The sequence below is a fragment of the Chrysochloris asiatica genome, unplaced genomic scaffold (assembly GCF_000296735.1).
Source record: "Chrysochloris asiatica unplaced genomic scaffold, ChrAsi1.0 scaffold00004, whole genome shotgun sequence".
Lineage (NCBI taxonomy): Eukaryota > Metazoa > Chordata > Mammalia > Afrosoricida > Chrysochloridae > Chrysochloris > Chrysochloris asiatica.
In genome coordinates this window covers 44,372,719-44,393,586 of record NW_006408522.1, presented here as the reverse complement: position 1 = coordinate 44,393,586, position 20,868 = coordinate 44,372,719, and the positions used below count along the sequence as shown (strand labels likewise).

The 20,868-nt window shown below is 38.9% G+C and overlaps 1 protein-coding gene across 2 annotated transcripts in view; it reads left to right on the top strand.

Annotated features, from left to right (window-relative positions):
- Positions 1-7,184, top strand: part of FMN1 (formin 1) — a 581,640-nt gene extending 574,456 nt beyond the window's left edge. For both annotated transcript variants that reach the window (XM_006831807.1, XM_006831808.1), the window contains 2 exons: positions 4,034-4,118; positions 7,140-7,184. In XM_006831807.1, coding sequence (XP_006831870.1) covers positions 4,034-4,118; positions 7,140-7,184 — 130 coding nt within the window. The remainder of the gene's footprint in view (positions 1-4,033; positions 4,119-7,139) is intronic.
- Positions 7,185-20,868: the final 13,684 nt, after the last annotated feature.

Genomic DNA, 20,868 nt, shown 5'->3' with positions numbered 1-20,868 from the left:
GCAACTCTTCCCCAGTTGTATTTTGAATGCCTTTCAACCTGATAGTGTCATTTTCTGACACCATATCTGACAATATTCTGGTGCTCTTCATCATGTTTCAATATTCAGTATTCTGGTGCTGACAGTATTCCACTGGTTATTCATAAGATTATCCATGTTAATAGCAAAAGTTGGAAAACAGAAGGATCAGCAATTGGAAAATAATGTTGTTGTTAAGTGTTGTTGAGTCAGTTCTGGCTCAGAGTGACCCTATATAGGGTTTCCGAGGAGTGGCTGGTGAGTTTGAACCACTGACCTTGCAAGTCAAACGACCTTGCAGTCCAGTGCTTCTCCTACAATGCTGCGCCAGTTGTTGTTGTTGTTGTTAAGTGCTACTCACAGCAATTCTATATAGGGTTTCCAAGGAGCAGCTGGTGAGTTTGAACCGCTGACTTTATGGTTCAAAGCGATTTTGCAGTGCAATGCTTTATCCCACAGCACCACACCAAGAGTCTGTAGTAGGTGACATGTATTGAATGATTACTCTGTGTCTCAAGCTCCACTATCTCAATTCCTTCAGTGATTATGTAGCTAGCACTATTACTGTCTTCCTTTGTTCTAAACGAAGGCTTACTCAGGGCCACATGGCTAATTAATGATGGGAGGGTGTTGAGTACTAATCCCTATATTAAGAACCAGGAGCCTAAGCCCTATACTGTAAAAGTTAGCAAAATTCTTCACTCCCTCAATAGCATGCTTCTGAGATCTGAAATGGTTGGATTTATAGAGTCCTTTGTTCCACTGTACCAAGCATGAGGTCCTTTTCCTGGGACTGGTCCCTCCTGATAACATGTCCAAAGTACTTGTAATGAAACAGCACCATTCTCACTTCCAAGGAACATTTTAGTTGTAGTTCTTCCAAGATAGATCTGTTTGTTCTTCTAGCAGTCCATGGTACTTTCAATATTCTTCTCCAACACCGTAACTCAAATGTATCAATTTTTATTTTCTTATTCATTGCTCAACTGTGTCGCTGCTGCCACTGTGTGTTGTAAACTCAGAGTGATCCTGTGTAGGATTTCTGAGACTGTACATCTTTACAGGAGCAGAAATCCTCATCTTTCTCCTGTAGAGCAACTGGTGCATTCCAATGGCTGACCTTGTGGTTAGCAGCCCACAGTGAGCTAGCTATGATTATTTTCCATTATCACTTATCCATTATCCTACTGATGAAATTTTGGTTTCCAACTTTTCATATTGCAGATCTTGCTTCAGTGAAATCCCAGTGCCTAGGTACAAAGTTTCTTTTCAGTATCTGTCTAGAAGAGGGAATGAGGACTCATACCCTCTGCATGTTTTCATTTGAATATTGCCCAAGCAGTTGTATGAATGTCCACCCCCTACTGCACTGTGTGGCAGTTTCTATCCCCACATCCTCAGTAGCAGTTGAGATTGGCCAACTATTAGCTTTAATGGATAAGAAATATCTTGTTGAATTGATAGGGTTTTTTTTAAGTAACAAATTTATTGAGACATAATTCATATACCATAAATTTTACCCTTTTCAAGGTGTAAAAGTCAGTGGTTTTTAGAAGATTCACAAGGTTTTGTAAACATCAACACTATCTCATTTTAGAATATTTTCATCATGCCAAAAAGAAGCACTATAGCTATTAGTGCTCATTCCCCATTTTTCCCAGTCATTAATCTACTTACTGTCTCTATGGATTTGCATATACTAGACATTTTATATCAGAGTAATCATTCAATAGTTGCCCTTCTGTGTTTGGTTTACTTCACTTAGCATAATGTTTCCTAGGCCCATCCATGTTGTTGTATATATATAACTAGCTTATTCCTTTTTGTAGTCTCCTAATATTCCATCATATCAATAGATCACATTTTGTTTAGACTCTTATTAGTTGATAGACATTTGGGTTGTTTCCACTTCCTGGTTATTATGAATAGTGCTGCTATGAAAACTCATGTACAAGTTATTTGTAGACATATGTTTTCACTTTTCATGGAGAATATGACTATATTACTCATACAGTAATGGAATTACTGCACCATATGGTAACTCTGTTTAACATTTCAAGAAAACTGCCAAACTGGTTTCCAAAATGTCTGTACCATTTTATAATTCCACTAGCAATATATGATGGTTCTAATTTTTCTACCTCACTTCCAACTTGTTATTGACTTTTTAAATTTTAGCCATCCTAGTGACCTCCTGGAGTCCTGGTGTGGCACTGTGGGTTAATGCGCTGGACTACAAAGTTGGTTTGAAATGCGAAGTTGGTGGTTCAAGCTTACCAGATGCTCCTCGGAAACTCTTTACAGCGTTGCTATGGGTCAGAACTGATTCAACAGCACTTAACAACAACAATGAATTCCTGGTGCGACACTGTAGGATCAGCACTGGACTGTGAACCACAAGATTGGCAGTTCAAACCTACCAGCTTGTCCACGGAAACCCTAAACAGGGTCACTATGAGTCAGAATCGACTCAAAGACACTTGGCAACAACAGTGGATATGAAGTAGTATCACATTGTGATTTTGACTTGCATATAGCTAATGATATTGAGAATTTTTTCATGTGCTTATTGACAAGGTGTATGTCATATCCTTTGTGATTTATTAATATGGTGGTTTTTTCCTTTTGTTTGAGTCGTTAAGAGTTCTTTGTGTATACTGGATACAAGTCCCTTATCAGATATATGATTCACAGGTGTTTTGTTGTTGTTGTTGTTTTTGTTCTGTGATATGATGTGATTTGGTGATATTTGTAATTTTCTATTTTTCTTTTAAACTTGAATTTTCAAAATTGCCTCAACACATCAGATGTGGAGCTGTAGGATAAGCACTGGACTGGTAGCTGCAAGGTTGGAAACCCTATGCAGGGTCACTATGAGTTAGAACTGACTGCTTGCTGAAAGTGAAGAGGACTTGAAACCTTTACTTATGTAGATTAAAGAGCACAGCCTTCAGTATGGGTTGCATCTCAATGTCAGGAAAACAAAAATCCTCATCACTGGACCAATAAACAACATTCTTATCAACGGAGAAAAGATTGAAGTTGTTAAGGGCTTCATTCTTCTTGGATCAACTATCAACACTTGCGGAAGCAGCGGTCAAGAGATCAGACGACGTATTGCATTGGGCAAATCTGCTGCACAGGAACTTTTAAAGTGTTGAAGAGCAGAGATGTCATCTTGAGGACTAAGGTGTGCCTGACCCAAGCCATGGTATTTTCAATAACCTCATATGGAAGTGAAAGCTAGACAGTGAATAAGGAAGATCATAGAAGAATTGATGCCTTTGAGTTGTGGTGTTGGAGGAGAATGCTAAAAGTGCCTTGGACTGCCAAAAGAACCAATAGATCTGTTTCGGAAGAAGTGCAGCCAGAGTGCTCCTCGGAGGCCAGGATGGCTAAGCTCTGTCTCTCATACTTTGGACATACTGTCAGGAGAGAACAGTCGCTGGAGAAGGATGTCATGCTGGGTAAGATGGAGGATCAGAGAAAAAGAGGAAGACCCCCAATGAGATGGATCAGCCAGGTGGCATCATTGATGGACTCAAGTGTGGCAGCGGTAGTGAGGTTGGCCCAGGATGGGACATTGTTTCGTTCTGCTGTGCATGGGGTCGCTATGAGTCGGTTGGTTCCAAGTCCATGGAACCTGACAACAACAGACTATGAGCAACAACAATAGCATGTGATGAGTAGATCACAGACCAGATAGCCACGAAGTGTTCACGGAGAGAAAAGAGAAAATACATAATGCTCTGCTCATCAGAAACTTATCTCCACAATAACACAGACTGCCCTGAGGTCAGTTCTGTGAGCTGCTCAGCCGGTGAAGAAAAGTTTATTTGGAAAGATCCCATCAGAGTGTGAATTTTTTGTTTTCTGACTGCTGATTGGTTAATCCAAAAACAATTGGATTTCTTTTTAACCTGACATTTTCCTTTTTTTTTACTTTTCCATTTTTCCTTTCCTCCCTTCCTTTCTTTTTATCCTCTCTCCACCAACTCTGTTTCTGTTTTTTCAGATTGAAAATGGCTCAGGAATCCGTCAGCAAGTTGACATCAGAGAAGAAAGTGGAAACAAAGAAAATTAATCCCACAGCTAGTCTGGTGAGATGCCATTTTCAACCTAATCTGAAGGTTTTTTCCTATTACTTAGATACACCCAAGACGTATGTTTTAATTTAAAAGAATAAACTCGGGAGTGATTGGTAGCATCCTGAGAATCTGAAGAGTACCTACAATCTAGTAGTATGTATACAGTCTCAGTTCCACCCCAGAGCAACATATGGTTAAAGGGAACATGGGGGTACTGGAGGGAGGTTATGTGCTGTGTAGTTGGGTCTAACTCATAGTGACCTGTATAGGGTTTCCAAGGCTGTAAATCTGTATGGGAGCAGAAAGACTCATCTTTCTCCCATGAAGTGATTGGTAGATTCAAACTGCTGACCTTACAGTTAGCAGCCCAGCTCATAATCCACTAAGCACTGGACTGTTAACTGCAAGGTTGGTGGTTCAAACCCACGAAACACTTCTTGGAAACCCTATACAGGGTCACTGTGAGTCAGAATTGACTCGATGACATTTAACAATTTCACCACCAGAGCCCCTCATGAGAGAGTGGGGGACAGAAAACAGCAAAACATAGCTTCATGTTTTCAGCCTGCAAACTAAACAAAATTCTTTTCTGATCCACCAGAATTAGTCTCATGCCATTTCACATCCTTGTATTCCTACCCCTTCCCATGATCCTTTTTATCCCCTGAAATGTTTATCTAAGCATTTCCACACGCATCATTTCTCTTTCCCCTGTTAAAGGGCAGAGATGATCATCTTTTGCTAGTTGGGAAATTGGGATGCGGAAAAACACAGCTTACTTGGGGTCACTTGACAGTGAATAATAAGAACCAGCACCAGAATCTGGGCTGGTTGACCCTCCTAGCTTTGAGGGAAAGTTGTTCCCAAAGTCCTGTTTTCAATAAGAATCACAGTTGATCTCCACCCATATTTATAGCCAGTAGTCAGAAGAGTTGAGAGTGTTGGGGTTCCGATGGCCTGATTTCACTAGTTGTAAAACCTTAACTTCGCTGGGCCTCAATTTCTCATGAGTAAAAAGAGGGAAATAATAGTACCTTTACTTTATAGTTATTTTGAGGATTAATTGAAAAAAGATACGGAAAATGCCTAGCACATAAGAGGAGCTCAGTAAATTCTAGATAGTTTTATTATTCTGAATTCCAGAAGCTTTGGTTGACCCTGTAATTATTGCTAAGTGGGATATCATTCCCCTCACTCTGATTTTCAGACCCTACCTTACATGTGCCCTCATGTCCCACAGCTAGGAATTTTATTCTTTTGTGTGACGCATACTTTTTGGTCGTTGTTGTTGTTAAGTGCCATCAAGTCTGTTCTAATAGCAACACTGTATAGGGTTTCTGTGGAGTCCTGGTGTGGTGCTGTGAGTTAATGCACTGAACTATAAAGTCGGTTTGAACCAAAAGGTTAGCGGTTCGTGTTCACCAGTGGCTCCTTGGAAACTCAATGGCACTTAACAACAAGAAAATAGCATTTCTGTAAGCTGCTTAAAACCCTTTGAAGATCTAAGTAGAGTACATAAAATTAAAATATTTGGCCATGGTTTCCTAATAACAAACTTATCAACAGCTAAATGCATGTTGCTTAAGGTGAATGCAAAATAAACCATGGAGAATCCAGGCCCATAGACCTTAGTCAGATAAATGCGGCAAGATCAATGCATACAAACCCTATATGAATAGATAAATCTGTGATGACAATCCTGATTTTTATCTTCCTCCTTCATTGACCTCTGTTCCTTCAATTAGGCCCCTTACTTGGATCTCTGTCCTAACTTTTGCAGCTGAACATGGTTCCTCAAGGAAGAGTGAGTGGTGTCAGCCCTATAGACAAAGAGAAGACAGTGTGTTTACTGTAGCATTCTTCAGTAGGTTAACCTCCACTCTGAACAAGCTCTCAATTACGATCCTCAACTTGTTAGGGTCTTTATGCTGATTGGTTGGTTAATTGGTTGGTTGGTTAGTTTGTTTTGGTTGAAGTTAGAGAACAGCTTGCAAACTGATTCCTAAACTTAAGTTCTCTAGTCAAAGACAGGTGTTTAAAAGTCGTTTTAAACGTATAGCTAGGCCAATTTACTACAACATTACATCTCATAGATCAGAAGCAGCTGAGGATCCAATTCTTTGCCTGCTATTTCTCAGAGTGCACATTTCCCTTTTCTTTTGTTCTTCTGTTAGTCTTCCTCTAAGAGCAGGACACACCCATCCTTACCATGGTTAATATATTTACTTTTCTAGGGGCACAGAAACAGTGACAGTCTGTGTTTCGGTGTTATGTACTCTTGTTTATTCTTACATCTTCCCAACAAGCTTCCATCTTGCTGTTTTTCTGAAGACTGTCCCTGGAAAGGTAGCAGCACAGAGCGATCAGAGTAGAACGTGTATTACAAACGTTGGACCTCTGCCCTTCTGAATACACTAACCCTGGCCGTCTTTCATTCCACATACTCTTTGTTCAGTTCTGCCTACTAGATCATATGTGGCTATGTTCAACTTGAAAACAGTAACTTTTCATATTTCTTGAGCATACCCTAATTCCATCAGTGGGTGAGGGTGGTGGTTTTTTATTGTTGTTAAGTGACATCAAGTTGGTTCCGACTCATAGTGACCATGTGTAGAGTTTCTAAGGAGCAGCTGGTGTGTTTGAACTGCCATCCTTGTGGTTAGCAATCCTGTGTTTACTCCTCTATTACCAACCAATTAGTTTTTGTCATAAAAGAAGAGAACAGAATAGATAAAGCCCACCATTTCATGAACCTGACATGCAAGAGTTGGTGTTCTGGATTGATGGAGTTGGTTGGTTGACTAGCTATTCATTTTTGTATGCTTGTTTGCTTGCTTGGAAAATAAAGGTATAGATTGGGAGGGCAGGTAACCAAGGGCTTAGGAAAAGAAGGATAGAATACTCTCATTTGTAGGCTGTTTGGCCTAACTCTACTCAGAATTCTAGACTACATGCTTGTCAAAAAATGAGAAAGATGAAAAATTAGAGAATTGGTAATAAATTCACATTTTTGTTTTTTCTCTTTAAAACCAGAAAGAAAGACTACGTCAGAAAGAAGCCAGTGTGACCACCAACTAAAGCAGAGATACGTGAAATAATAACAGTGGGCTGTAGTACCTTGCATGATCCTTTGCAACACTAGTCCTGCAAGAGTTCTGGAAAGATATGTCACTGATGTTTGTTTGCTTCTCTCTTTTTGAGGTCATCTGAGAAGAGTGCCCTGTGACTTGTTAACGAAGTTCTTTATTAAGCCACGGGAACAATGAAATGCTCATAAGGGGACATGGCAATAGTATTTAAGACTAGAGAAAATACCAAGATTTTCCAAATTTTTAGAGAAGCTAAGATTTCAAACTCTCTAACCCATGCTTGATATGTGTAAACTTGTTACAAAAGAAGAGAAGGATCTCTCATAGCAATTGTATTGTGATATTTCAAGCCGTATATTTTTACACATTGCAGTTTCGATTATTAAGTCTTTATTTTAATCTTGTTGCAGCAAATCCTGCAGCATCTTTTGGGCCAAAACAAAAGTTGAAATTTTATCAAAATGATTTTTTCAGAGGTCAGTGAAATTCCCTGATGACAGAAATATTTTGTTCATGTAACAGAAGGAAGAGAAAATGGAATTTAGGGAGAAACGACCATGAACTTCATTGTGAAGAATGAGTTATGATGCGGGGAGTTGACATCAGCCATTGAATGAGGCTCATTGTTTGTGTTTATTTATGTCAGTGCAATGTGGTTTCCTGGACCAGCGGTGATTCTGCACCTCAACTCCCAGGAGAAATAATGATTGATCCCCGAGGCAGGACAGGCACAGCATCACAGCACCTGCTAGGCAAGAGGCCCAGTGATACAAATACCTTTTACATTTCAGACTATGAATGGGTAATGCTGTGTTGACATACAGCTCATCTCCACGCATATCCTGTTCTGTGACTCGACCTCTCCCTTTACCCCCAGGAGACAGTTTCTAGACAAGAGAGTAAATGATACTCACAGCCTCTGATCATGACAATGGCAGATGGGCATGTGAAGTTGGATGAAGCAGGGATCTTTAATATTGAAAAAATGCAGTTCAGGAAAAAAGTTTTTCATCAAAAAGATTTTTTAAAGGTGATTACTTTAATATTAAACTCTGAACAGAATATCGTGCATAGAAAGATCTTCCTCTTTCTAGAAGCCTATACAACTACTGCCTCTTAGATCAGAGAGTAGCCACCTTTGACCTCTCCTCTGACATCCCTTACATACGCACCACCCTTTGAATCGATCTTGTCAGGAGAGAAGAAAGAACACAATGTAAATTGAGAATAGGCCCAAAGGCTGTCATGCCGATGTTTGAAGAGCAAGAAGTTCAAGCTTCTCTTCCAATTAGTCAAGGACAGTCTAGAGATGCGCAAGAACCTTGAATCTCTTCCCAACCCAAGTGCTTGCCCCTTGTCTCAGCTTATTTCTTGAACCTATTAACTTGACAATTGTCTGAGTGTCTCCCCAGAATATGCCTGCCAGTCATCACCTCTCACAGAGAGCCTTATAATAGATTCAGCAAATCAGCATAGCACTGTGTTCTGATATAATGCCAGTCTAGAATGAAGAATGCACAATCAGGGTCAAATCAAGTCACAGAAATCCTATTCATGCAGGTGCTAGCAGTTCAAAAGAAAGGAATATGGAACGCTGTTGAGGTGGGTTTTTTTTTTTTTTTTCAATTACTCCAAATGACAGGAAGCAAAAAGCAAGATACTGAAACTGGTATGGAACTTCAAAAAAGCTTGACATTGCTTGTAAGCGAGAAGCTTGTCCTATTGCTTTTTTATGTAGCTGCTCTTTATTTTAACTTACCTGAAAAGAAAGCCAAGGGAATTCATCAGTTTAAAATCAAATCCATTTACAGTTACCCTGTGCTTCATGACTTTCCTTCTAGTATTATTATACAGAAGAAAATGCTGTTTTGTTCATGGAAACCAACTTGGAGTTCAGTATAAGTCGTTAGACTCAGTGGGATAGAGGTGCAGGGGGTTTTCAGTGGAATCAGCATAATCACTTCAAGTCTCTTAAGTGTGATGCTCACAAAAAAATCATTGAAGGTAAGCAGGACAATTTACCTTGACCAAATAACCCTGCCAAGATGTGCTCTCAGGGAACCAATATGGAAGACTAATGAGTGGAAACCTTTCATTTGAAACGTAGACAAATGCAACCCAAGTTGGATTTCATCCTAGTCGACAGAATGGAAATTAGCATTAAAATATCTGTTTCTAAAGATTCTGCCTCTGTTCAGGAAGTCTTGTGATTTTCTAACACTAATGAAATGTAGTAAAGAGTGTTAGAGCCTGAAGGACCCCACAGCAGAACCTCCATCCTATTGTACCATGCATCCGACTTCTATGATGCTTCTCCCAACCGCACCAGGTATACCACACAGTTGACAGTCTTCATGTTGAGCTGAAGTTGGTGCTCAGGAAAGGTTCACAAAAGTTTATTCAAGGTGGGATATCTAAAACCATCTGGAGCTTTTCAAAATGATCCTTTTAATTTCGGGTTGTGTTAAGTACAGTAGGTGTCACTACCTTTTTCACAGAGAGGGGGAGGTTTGCAGGACTACATCAGAGCCTGAGCATTACAGGCAAGTGCAGTTTAAGTGTCTGCCTCTAGGCACATTCCTTCCGAATCTAGAAAGCAGGGTGGCCAGGATTGCTATCCTGTGTTTAACCAGACACTCACACCTGACTGACTTAATAGTAAGACTGATAAACCTTAAAGTTAGACACACCTTCATATCTTCCTGGCTGGGCACAATTGGATAGCAATTCATATTCTTGCAGCAGCAGCTGGCAATAATCATCAAGCACATGAATATTTTATGTTAGTGCTAAAGCATGGAGAGAGTCTAACTATGTTGGCTAAAAAGCCTGAGTCCTGCAAGGTGTCAAAGCTCAGGTTAGAAGGAGGTATGCTTGTATGGCTTTCAACCTCAGAAAAGGTAGTTTATTATAAAAATAGGAAAAATGTGGCCAGGCAGGAATGGAAATGGATGATGATGATGTTAATGGAAGATGATTACAGATCATGGCCCTGGCCCTGTTTCCTAACAGCTGCCTCTTGAATCCTTGAGTTCATGTCTGTGATGTCTCTCCACATGTTTCCTGCAACTCCTTAGGAACTAGTGAGAAAGAATCCTGATGTCTAGGAAGTAGAATAAGAAACCCCAACAGTGCTATTACATCTTTAAATGTTTAGCTGAAACAAATTGCCAACATGGTTAAAGGGCTAAATGTCAGAATGGGTGCTCATCTTTTTTCCCCCAGGATAGTACGAACTCCAAACCTGCCAAGTCCCTCCTTTCCCCATGTACTCCATAAGGAAGGGCATGTCTTCAATGAAATGCTCATATACTGCTAATGGGAATCTGGAACAACTGACAGGAATAATAGAAGTCTATGGCATTGGACAGTCTAGCCACAAAGAGAAGTGGTCAGTCAGTAGGGTTCTTCCAAGGACCACAATCAGATGAAGCAATAAAGCTCTAAGTGTGATTTTAGTAACATTTTGACAGTTGGCCTGTGATTGTACCGCTCTCTATTATGAAATCCAATGCTATAAAAGTCATAAGCACATAAGAATTTGGAGAACTATGAAGGCCAATGGGCATGAACTGAGTCAGATGCATCTATTCCTGCTTAAAACTTCAGTCTGAACTATATAACTTTTAGAGTGCAGCTTTGAAATAGCCAAGAATAGTTTCCTTTACAAAAAGCCACATACAAGAAAGCTGAATGAAGATTGATTGAAGAAATGCATGTCTGCTATCTTGTCCTCATAAAGAAATCTGCAACAAAAGTGAGACAAGTCTATGTGGGAAAATTGATAGGATTGGAAAAGAATGGATAATTTTTAGCGTTTGCAAACTGCAAATAACTTGCTGGATGTTTCTCCATTTTCAAGCTTTAGAGATAAATAGACCAACTGCATGGGAACTTTTCTGTTATTTGTGCAGAAAAAGCTTAAAGGAAAGCGCCTTCAGGAACAGGCCTCATCAGAGCTTTCCCTAGGCTTTACATAACAGTATTTATAACCCCTTTAGCAATTGAATCCAGGCATAGTCAGCCTCAGTTTCACAGCTGTGTATGACTGTGAGGCCCTTTTTGTCATTTCTGCAGGCTCCATCAGCTGTTGACACCTTGTTAGAGGCACTGAATTTTAGTCTTACAGTTCTTCATTTCTCATTTCTCCTCCCAAGAAGTTGAGCAATCTACCAACCTCTCTCAGATCAAAACTTCGTGGGGAAGCAGTGAATTTAAGGGAGTTTTAACATGTCAAGGTTGAAACCAGTGCAGCAGTTTTATTTGTTCTAAGACTCTTAACACTGTGATGTAAATTTCACATTGGGGAAATTTGCATAGTTAATGATTTAATCAGAACCATGACTGTATTAAAATGGCAGCTAGCTAACTCGGTCTCTTAACTCACCATGCAGTTACCAAGGAAGAGATTAGGAGGCAAATCAAGCCTTACACTTTAGGTCATCTATTCTCAATGGAGCTTAGGACATTCGTTTCCCTTTCTACCCTCAGCCATCTCTCAGTCAGTCACCCCAGTGATAAATGATAGCGTAGAAGACATTTTTCTCCTCATCCTTCCCATCCCTGACATGGTGGCTCATTTCAGTCAAGAGCTCAAATGAACTCCAGACTCCATTGCACGTTCTAACTTTGAAGTCCTAGTTAGTGAATATCTTACTATTCTGTGACCTTGGCTTAATCTCAATTTTTCATAAGGAGGTGACAAATAAAAGTCATCAATTTATTATACATTCCATGTATGCTCATATAATTTCTTATTTTTTAATCCTCTCTTCAATATACTAAGAAATTCTAGTCGGTTTCCTTTTCCATAGTTTGAACATTGATAATATTGTGCTAGCACAATGCAAATGAATCTATAATTTCTGGCAGAAATTAACCAAAGAATTTGCCATCCTTCATGGACTAAATAACTAAGTTGCCAATTAGGCTGAGATCTCTCTAAATTCTACCTGTGCAGAGATCAGGGGTCCCTCTGTCTTTGAAAGTGTAAAAAATGTCTAAAGACAAAATTGCTATTTCTCCTCATATATAGTGTTTGTTTTCAGCGCATTATCTTAGTAGATCAATTATGGAACAAAATGTTTTCAGGCAAAGTCAGTATCCTTGGCAAAATCATGCCTACTTTCTTTCATAGTTTTTCTTCTAGGATTTCCTTACATTCTCATCAAGTATGCTTTTGAATGTTCAGCTGGGTCACCTTATCTGTCCATGTTTCTAACACGTGGCCACTGAGTATATGGAGAATTTGTTCTCTACACCTCCTGCCCCATGGCATGGACAGTGGATGTGTTCAAGAAATGAACAACTCTACAGAAATTCTTGGGTGGATTTTGAATACCAAATTTCTGTTATCTGCATGAAAAGGGATAGATAGCATACAAAAATGATACTATTCCCAATAAGGGACTAGAAGTGGATTCATAACCTCTACATTTTAATTAATTTTGAGTAAACTATAGATAGCTCATTTTTTCCCCTCTCTGTTGGCAACTTGCTCATTCCTATAATCTATTTCTTTATTGGGCACAAAGAAGGCAGTCTTAATCCCACTGACCTTTTATTCTACATAATCCAAAAATTTCCATTTCCTTTGGGAACAAATCTATGAATGTTGCCTGCCCAGGACAACACAAATAGGATATTTTGGTCCACCAAAGGGACTGTTCTAAATCACTTATTTTATAATCTTATAATTAAACTATACAAGATACAAGTGTACAAGTAATGTGACTTTACTGTCCATTGGCTGCATATATAATCTTCTAATTGTACTAAGCAAACTTCCCTTTAAAGATATAATCTAACATGTTACAAAAAAACAAACTTTTAAACTTTTAACATTGAATAATTTTTTTAAAGAATCTTTAGAGAAAACATGGCATTGATTCACCAGTCTTTTCCCTTTACTGAGTTTGAAGCTAGCATGGGAAGCAGGGTGCTCCTGGACTTTGATTTAGGGGATCGTGCTTTGGCCTGGAAAATAAGCACTGGTTTGCATGCCCAGAACCTAAGTGAAACCACTCAGCATGCTAATGTGAATCAGGTCCAACAGAAATGTAAATTATTTCAAGTCCATTAGCACTCAGCAACACCTTTGTTTTGACACTGATTCCTGAGTGCATTTGAACCATGCACTTGTTTGTCTCCAATTGACCTTGTGATGTTGCAAGCAATGGGAGGAGGGAGAAAATTAGGAGGTGAGGGGGTTAGGAAACCTGGACACATGCAATGTTTGGCTGGTGTGACACATTGTTGGAGAGCTGGTTATTTTTGCCTAGACTGCATATTGGGCAGAGTTTCAGTGGAAACTCAAGGAATCTCTGCTAGGCAAATGGGGGTGCCCTATGTCTCCTATTGGTCAGTGCTAAAAAGGCAGATACCCCACTGAGACAGGCCTATGCCTGGCTTAATAACTACATTAAACCTCAGAGTCATTGCCCTGAGGTTGGTTGCCCATGGACCTTATTTTTTTCTGTGCCTTTTCAAAAGCCATTTTGGGCATCTAACTTCATTTTACTTTTCTCCTTTCAGTATTTCTGCTTCAGCCTCCCCTTCCGTAACACCCTACATCTATTCTTTCTTTACCTGTACATTTTCTTTGGGGTCCAACTCTTTCACCTTTCCATTGTAGACAACCATATGTCTCCCTCTGCCCTAACTTCATCGTCTCACCACTGTGCTCCATCCTAACACCCTTTGGACAGGGCGCACCACTGTCACCAAGAAGCCCACATGAGACATTGCTGTGACTGCTTCATGTTAATGTCAGCACCACTTCATCACTTAGGCAAAGAGGAAACTCCAAAAAGGAGGTGGGAAATACGTGTGGTTTTTTCTTTCTTTCTTTTTCATTTTACTGTATTTATTTCAGATTCTGTAAAACTATCTAATGAGAGACCATTCTTGTGATGAATTATTAACCAATCCAGGTCACCATCTATAATTAATAAGGCTAATTTTTTTTTATCTCAAATAGTTTTCGATGTTGCTGGACAAATAGATTTAAGTTTGTGCAAGTGTTTTGAATCATAAGACTTTTTAAAGTACTACTCCATTGTTACCACTATTCCTGTGTCAAGCATCTGCCACAAATCTGACTCAGATTATTCAAGTTATTTTCAGATTAATAGTGACACTCTTAAAAACACTTCAAAAGAAAGTGTAAACATGTTTCTAAATAGTCAATCGTTTGACCTGGTAAAATGCTGACTTTTCTATTAAAGTATGAGAACACCATGGAAATGTGATGATAAAGAAATTGAAGTGGTAATGCAGGCACTTTGGGAAATGAAATGGCACTAAAGTTATGAAACCTTTCATACATGCTCTTGGATATTTTGAAATGTAATAAGCTAATTGGATTCAGGTATTTTTCCCTTTAAATTTTTTAAAATATGTATTTCTAATTTGCTTATTTAATTTTGTCAAAGCTAAGGAATGTTCATGAGTTGAATTTGTAATTGTCATTTGCAATGAAATGAAGTATTTATTTTTAAAAAGGAGGGGTGAAGGAACCAAAACTGTCTTGTATATAATAAAAATGTGTGTGTGTATATATATATATTTTTTTTTTTTTTTCCTCCTTGACAATACTGGTCACCATGCCACGTGTATTTTTGTACATAATATATATATTGGTTCGATAATGTAGATTGTCTATTCAAAGAATTCTATCTCTGTGATAGATTGTATTTATCCTAATCTGTTGATACCTCTGTTAATTTGTTTTAAGAGATAGAACTATATTTTTTGGACTTTGCAGAGAATTGCATTCCTGGCTTCCAATTGTAAATACGGTAAAGGTATTTTAATAAATCTTGGTTTCATGTCTATCTGGTGCAATGCAGATTTGTTTTCAAGAGCATCTCTTTGCATTTGAAATAATCTCCCAGCAGTACTCTTAATATGGAGATTACTAGTCATTTCTAATGTGCATTTTTGATCAAGTAGAGTGCTGCTAATGCTCCAGTATTCCTATTTCTCTCCCTTTTCTTCTCTCCACTCTGGTGTGGTGCTGTGGACTAATGCGTCAGACTGCAAATTCGTTTGAACTGCAAGGCTGGTGGTTCAAGCTCACTAGCTGCTTCCTTGGAAACCCTATACAGGGTCACTATGGGTTGGAATTGACTCAACGGCACTTAACAACAACAACTCTACTAACAGTGGGCAGTCTGATTGTACATTGAAGTTAATCACAAGCAAGCAAACCCAGCCAGGCACTCTCTTAGTTGTTGTTAAGTGCCATCAAGTAATTTCCAATTCTAGCGACCCTGTATAGGGTGTCTGAGGCTTTAAATCATCTTTAAGTCTCATCTTTCTCCCATGGAGCAACTGGTGGGCTCAAACCACGGACCTTGTGGTTCACAATCCCGTGCTTTATCCTATGGAGCCACCATATGCCCTCAGTAAAGCTGACCCAAAAGCAATCATTGTCTGAACATAAATTGCCCAAAGGGTAACCTAGAGTTAAACGTTGGGAAAACATATACTAGGGAAACATAATAGAAATATTATTTTGTATTCTGGCATTATGTACAAGATACAAATTCTTTTCAATAAATGATTTGAAGCATGTGGGTATTTTATGAACAAGACACTAGAACACTGTAAGCAAAACATTCTTGTTTAAAATACAAGTATAATTGTGTACGTGTTTTATTGGTTCATTTGTTCAGTGTTCATGAATGCCAGGAATTGTTGATTTCTGAGATGTTTACTAAAATATGTCCCGCTGTATGCATGTTGTAATGAGCATTTATTATCTGGCAAAACTTTTCATTACCTGGGAATCTTCTAAATCATAGAGCCACCAAACTAAACAACAGTCTTTTTATTTCACAGGAAAGACAACTGAAGTTCAAGGTCTGGAAGGACTTTCTGAAAGACATAGTGAACACATTAAGACCACAACCCAAATCTCTTTAACAAAGCAGTGCTCAATTCACTCATTCATTAAATTAAACTTCTATCTTCTTCAAAACAGTCCTTTGTTAAGAAATATTCTAGAACTACTCTTTGGGGTGGGCTTGTCAAAATGTTCCTACCAGTCTGCAGAAAACATTATTAAGGTTCTAGATAACAGCACACAGCAAAGTGGTTGTTGTTGTTAAGTGCCTTCGAGTCGGTTCCGACCCATAGCGACCCTGTACAGGGTTTCCGAGGGTGTAAATCTTTACGGGAGTAGAAAGCCTCATCTTTCTCCCGCGGAGTGGCTGGTAGTTTCGAACCACTGACCTTAAGGTTCGCAGCCCGATTCGTAACCACTACGCTACCAGAGTTCCTTCAGCAAAGTGGAGGCCTGTGTGTTATAATGAATGATCTAGGAGAAAGAAACCAATCCACCCTAAGAAGGATCTCCTTTCTAGTAAATCTCCCTTATATTCCCTTACTGGGCAGCCTGATGCTTGTCAAATTCATAAACATACAGTTTTGCCTATGTATAATACTCAGTGTTTGATGGTTCCTACTAAATCTGGTAGCATAGTGGTTATGAATCGAGCTGCTAATCTCATAGTCAGCAGTTGGAAACTACCAGCTGTTCCACAGGGGAAAGATGAAGCTTTCTGCTCCCGTTAAGATTTACAGCCTTGGAAACTGTGTACAGGGTCGCTATGAGTCGGAACCAACTCCATGGCACATAACAACTAACAGACCGTAAATTCCCAAGCCAAAAGGCCACTTTAGACACTAGCTAACTGCCTACTTTCATAAAAGATTTTATAGTTGACCTGCATTGGCCATCCCTGCATAGTTCCACACTGTCTGCCTCTGAGTCCAAGTCTTCTCAAAGTAACATGTACTTCACACCCATTTTTGTGTGATCATGAATGGTAAGAAAATGTAACCGTATTAGTTATTAATTGCTCTCTTACAAATTACTGCAAATCTGAGCAGATTGAAACAATAATCACCTCTTAACCTGTTATGGTGTCTGTTGGTCAAGAATTCTGAAAAGGTTCAACTGGGTAGTTCTCACTACAAGTCTCTCATGAAGTTGTAGTTCTATGTTTATGGGTTTAAATCAAAAGTTAAAATCAAAAGTTGACTGGGGAGGACAGATGCACTTTCAAAGTGGCTGACTCTTGTGTCTGGCAACTTGGTTCTGGTTATAGGTTGGGCGGCCTTAGTTCTCTGCATGGAGTCTCCACAGATCTGCCTGAGTAATCAAGGTGACCTATGCCTAGATATAACACCTACGTTCATCATAGACTAGGTATTGTAGCATTTATAAAGGTCTGCTCCATTTCAGTGGACAGGAAGCATACTGCTTTACCTTTTGATGGAGGGGTGTCAAGACCACATTGTGAGAAGAACATGTAGGAGGGTCTATGTATCTATGGGCACAGTCATCTTTGGACAACACAATCTCTCCCAGTAGCTTATCCTGCTCTATCTGTTCTGCCACCTCCTTTCTTTTTCTTTTTTTTCTTTTTACTTTTGTCCTAAAACTGAATTTCAGGTTTGGTTTTCGAGATTTCCGTAACTCCTTTCTCCTTTCTCTCCTAAATAGAAATATTCTTTATCTTGAAGAGTATGAAATGTTTCCCAACTGGGACTGTATAAAAGCTGGAGGGAAAAAAAGACAGACTCAATGGTGACCCTAGAATTTTACTCCAAAAATTCAAGTCTCCACTTCTTATCATATGATTAATACAGACTCTGATCCCTACTGGAGCTATTTTTTGGCCAGTAAGTAAATGAAATAGCATGTGTTCAATAGCTTAGGATGTTTTTTAACTTTCTTTGAACTATTTTCATGATAGTATATATGTATTGAGGGCTTACTATATGCAAAGTGCTATACTTTAAAACATTTTATATGCATTACTTCATTTAATCCTCTTAGCAACGCTATGAGGTAAAGATTACTACTATGCCCATTTTAAAAATATGAGAACAGAGACTTGGAGAAGTTTGTAACTTTCCCATGCAATTAGTAAATTTTGAAATCAGGATTCAGATACTTCAAAGAAATATTCTCAGCCACTAACTTGCCTCTAAAAGTCATAGAAATAAAATTTGCTGATTCAAGAGAAAAGGATATATAGAAAAAAATGATAAGCTCTCCACATATATATTGTCTTCTAATTTCATTTTTGAGGTGTGTGAGAATCTGTCACCTAACTAAATGCTTCCTTTCAAACCTTAGTGGGTTATTTCGTTTTTAACCAATTAAATATCCCTAGCCCAAGAGTTTTAGAGACACCAGCATTCAGGTAAAAGCCAAATCAGTGAACACAATTATTGTAAAATTCCTTCAAGGAACAGATAATCCACACCTACCAGAGTTTTCTTCTGAATGAGGAGTCCTGGTGTGGTGCTGTGGGTTAAAGCTCTGGATTGCAAAGTCAGTTTGAACCACAAGGTCAAAATCCCTATAAAGTTCCACTATGGGTCGGAACCAACTTGACTGCACCTAGCAACAACAACAATATGTGAGAAATAATGTACAACAGAAAAACTGATAAGGAACTAGCAAGAACCACAAGGAACATACTGTGAGGCTAAAAGGAGCAGCCATCTTGTCAACCTTTGAGTTGTTATCCTAAAGTAACCTCACAATGAATCCATTTGGAAATGTGTCTGATAAGGTTGTTGTTATTGTTAGATGCCATTGAGTTGGTACCGAATCATAGCAACCCTATGCACAACAGAACGAAACACTACCGGGTCCTGGGCCAACCTCACAATTGTTGCCATGCTTGAGCCCATTGATGCTGCCACTTTACCAATCCATCTCCCTGGGGGTCTTTCTCTTTTTCTCTGACCTTCCACCTTATCAAACATGATATCCTTCTCCAGTGGATGGTCCCTGCTGACAATATATCCGAAGTAGGAGAGACGAAGCTTGGCCTAGATGAACAATGTCCTTTCTACAGAAAGGAAGGTTTAAACAAAAGTGGATCATATACTAAGGATTTCCCAGACACACCTACCAATATTGTGGCTATGCCCACTGCTTGATTTGAAGCCAAATTGAGACCCAGAGTCATTCAGGGTCATATTTGAAGATGTTGTTAAGTTCCATCAAGTTGGTTCTGGCTCATAATAACCCTGTATAGGGTTTCCAAGGAGCAGCTGGTGAGTTTGAATCACCGGCCTTGTGATTCAAACCGACCTTACAGTGCAGTGCTTATCCTACAGCATCACATACCAGGACTTCTTATATTTGAAAAATACTTTCTGCTAAAATTAAAGTTTTCTGTTGAGAGAACATGTTAATGAAAGAACCTTGGAGTGAACAGATAGTTGTACTTTTGCTGGCCAGAACTAGGCATAAAAGCCAAGAGAAAAATCCTTCAAGGAAAGTAATTCTCTTCATACTTCATCTTCTAGAAAATGTGAAGAGTTACCAGAATATCCTATTAGGACTTTCTAGGGCTTCCAGCATGGTTCAAAAAAACTACAGTGGTTTGGACACCTCCGAGAAAGCATTGCATTTATATTCTCACAGAAGAATATAAGCCAAAATAATGGAGAAAGAGAGCTAATCTAAAAAGGGCACCAAGCTCTTTAGCATCCACTTCTAGCTTTGTGTGACAGGTAAGAGGACATGAAGGATCCGGCCAGGCTCTCCCAGCAACCAGCTTACAACCCATCCATAGACTTCATAAGTGGATTCCCTCTAAGACTCAATAGTGACTTAGAGAAAGACAGTCTCCTAAAATAAAAATTTGAAAGGTGTTTTCATTTTGTGGTCTACCATAGTGAACCTACATGTGTCAGAGCAGAGCTGTGCTCCATAGGGTTTTTAACAGCCAATTTTTTCAAATAAAAGATCACCAGACCTTTCTTCTGAAACACCTCTAGGTGGACTGAACCTTTTGATTGACAGCTGAGTACATAAACTATTTACACCACCCAGGGATGCACATTTTTATTTACATGTCCTCAAATGAGAATTCCTGACCACAAAAGAACTGTAGGGGAAGCAAATTATAAGAAAAGATCATTAGCTTTAAGGTCAGACTCAACTTTATATCCCAACTCTGCCACTTACTTACCTGGTGACCTAGGCAAGTTACAGCATTCTAAGCCTGAGATTCCTCATCTAAAAATAGGGAGGCAAGTCTTACACCTGTAATGGTCAAATCACATACAAACAAAAACAAGAGAATTTGTCACCAGAAGTCCTGCTTTAAAAGTGGAATTTGTTGTTGTTAAGAGCCGTCAAGTTGGTTCCAACTCATAGCGACCTTTTTAGGGTTTCCAAGGAGCAGTTGGTGAGTTCGGACACTCAGCCTTGTGGTTCAAACTGACCTTGTGGTCTAGAGGTTATCCTACAATGCTACTTAAATATTTTAGTATCAAAGGAAACATTAAGGCAAAAAGCATTATTATAGATCAAAAAACAATTCACAGTGAAATAGGTAAAACAGGAAGATGAAACAATTTTATAATTTATTGTAGCTTTGTAGGATAATGCACTGGACCAAAAGGTCGGTTTGAACTACAATGTCAATGATTCAAAACCACCAGCTGCTCCTTGGAAGCCCTATAATGGGTCACTATGAGTCTGAACTGACTCAAAGGTACTTAACAACAGCAATAATGACATAGCTTCAAAATATTTAATGGAAAAATAGAACTATAAAGAAAAATATTGTAAGAGATGATACCACACTTTCCAGTAACAGAAAGATCACACACAAAAAACACCAAAAAAAACA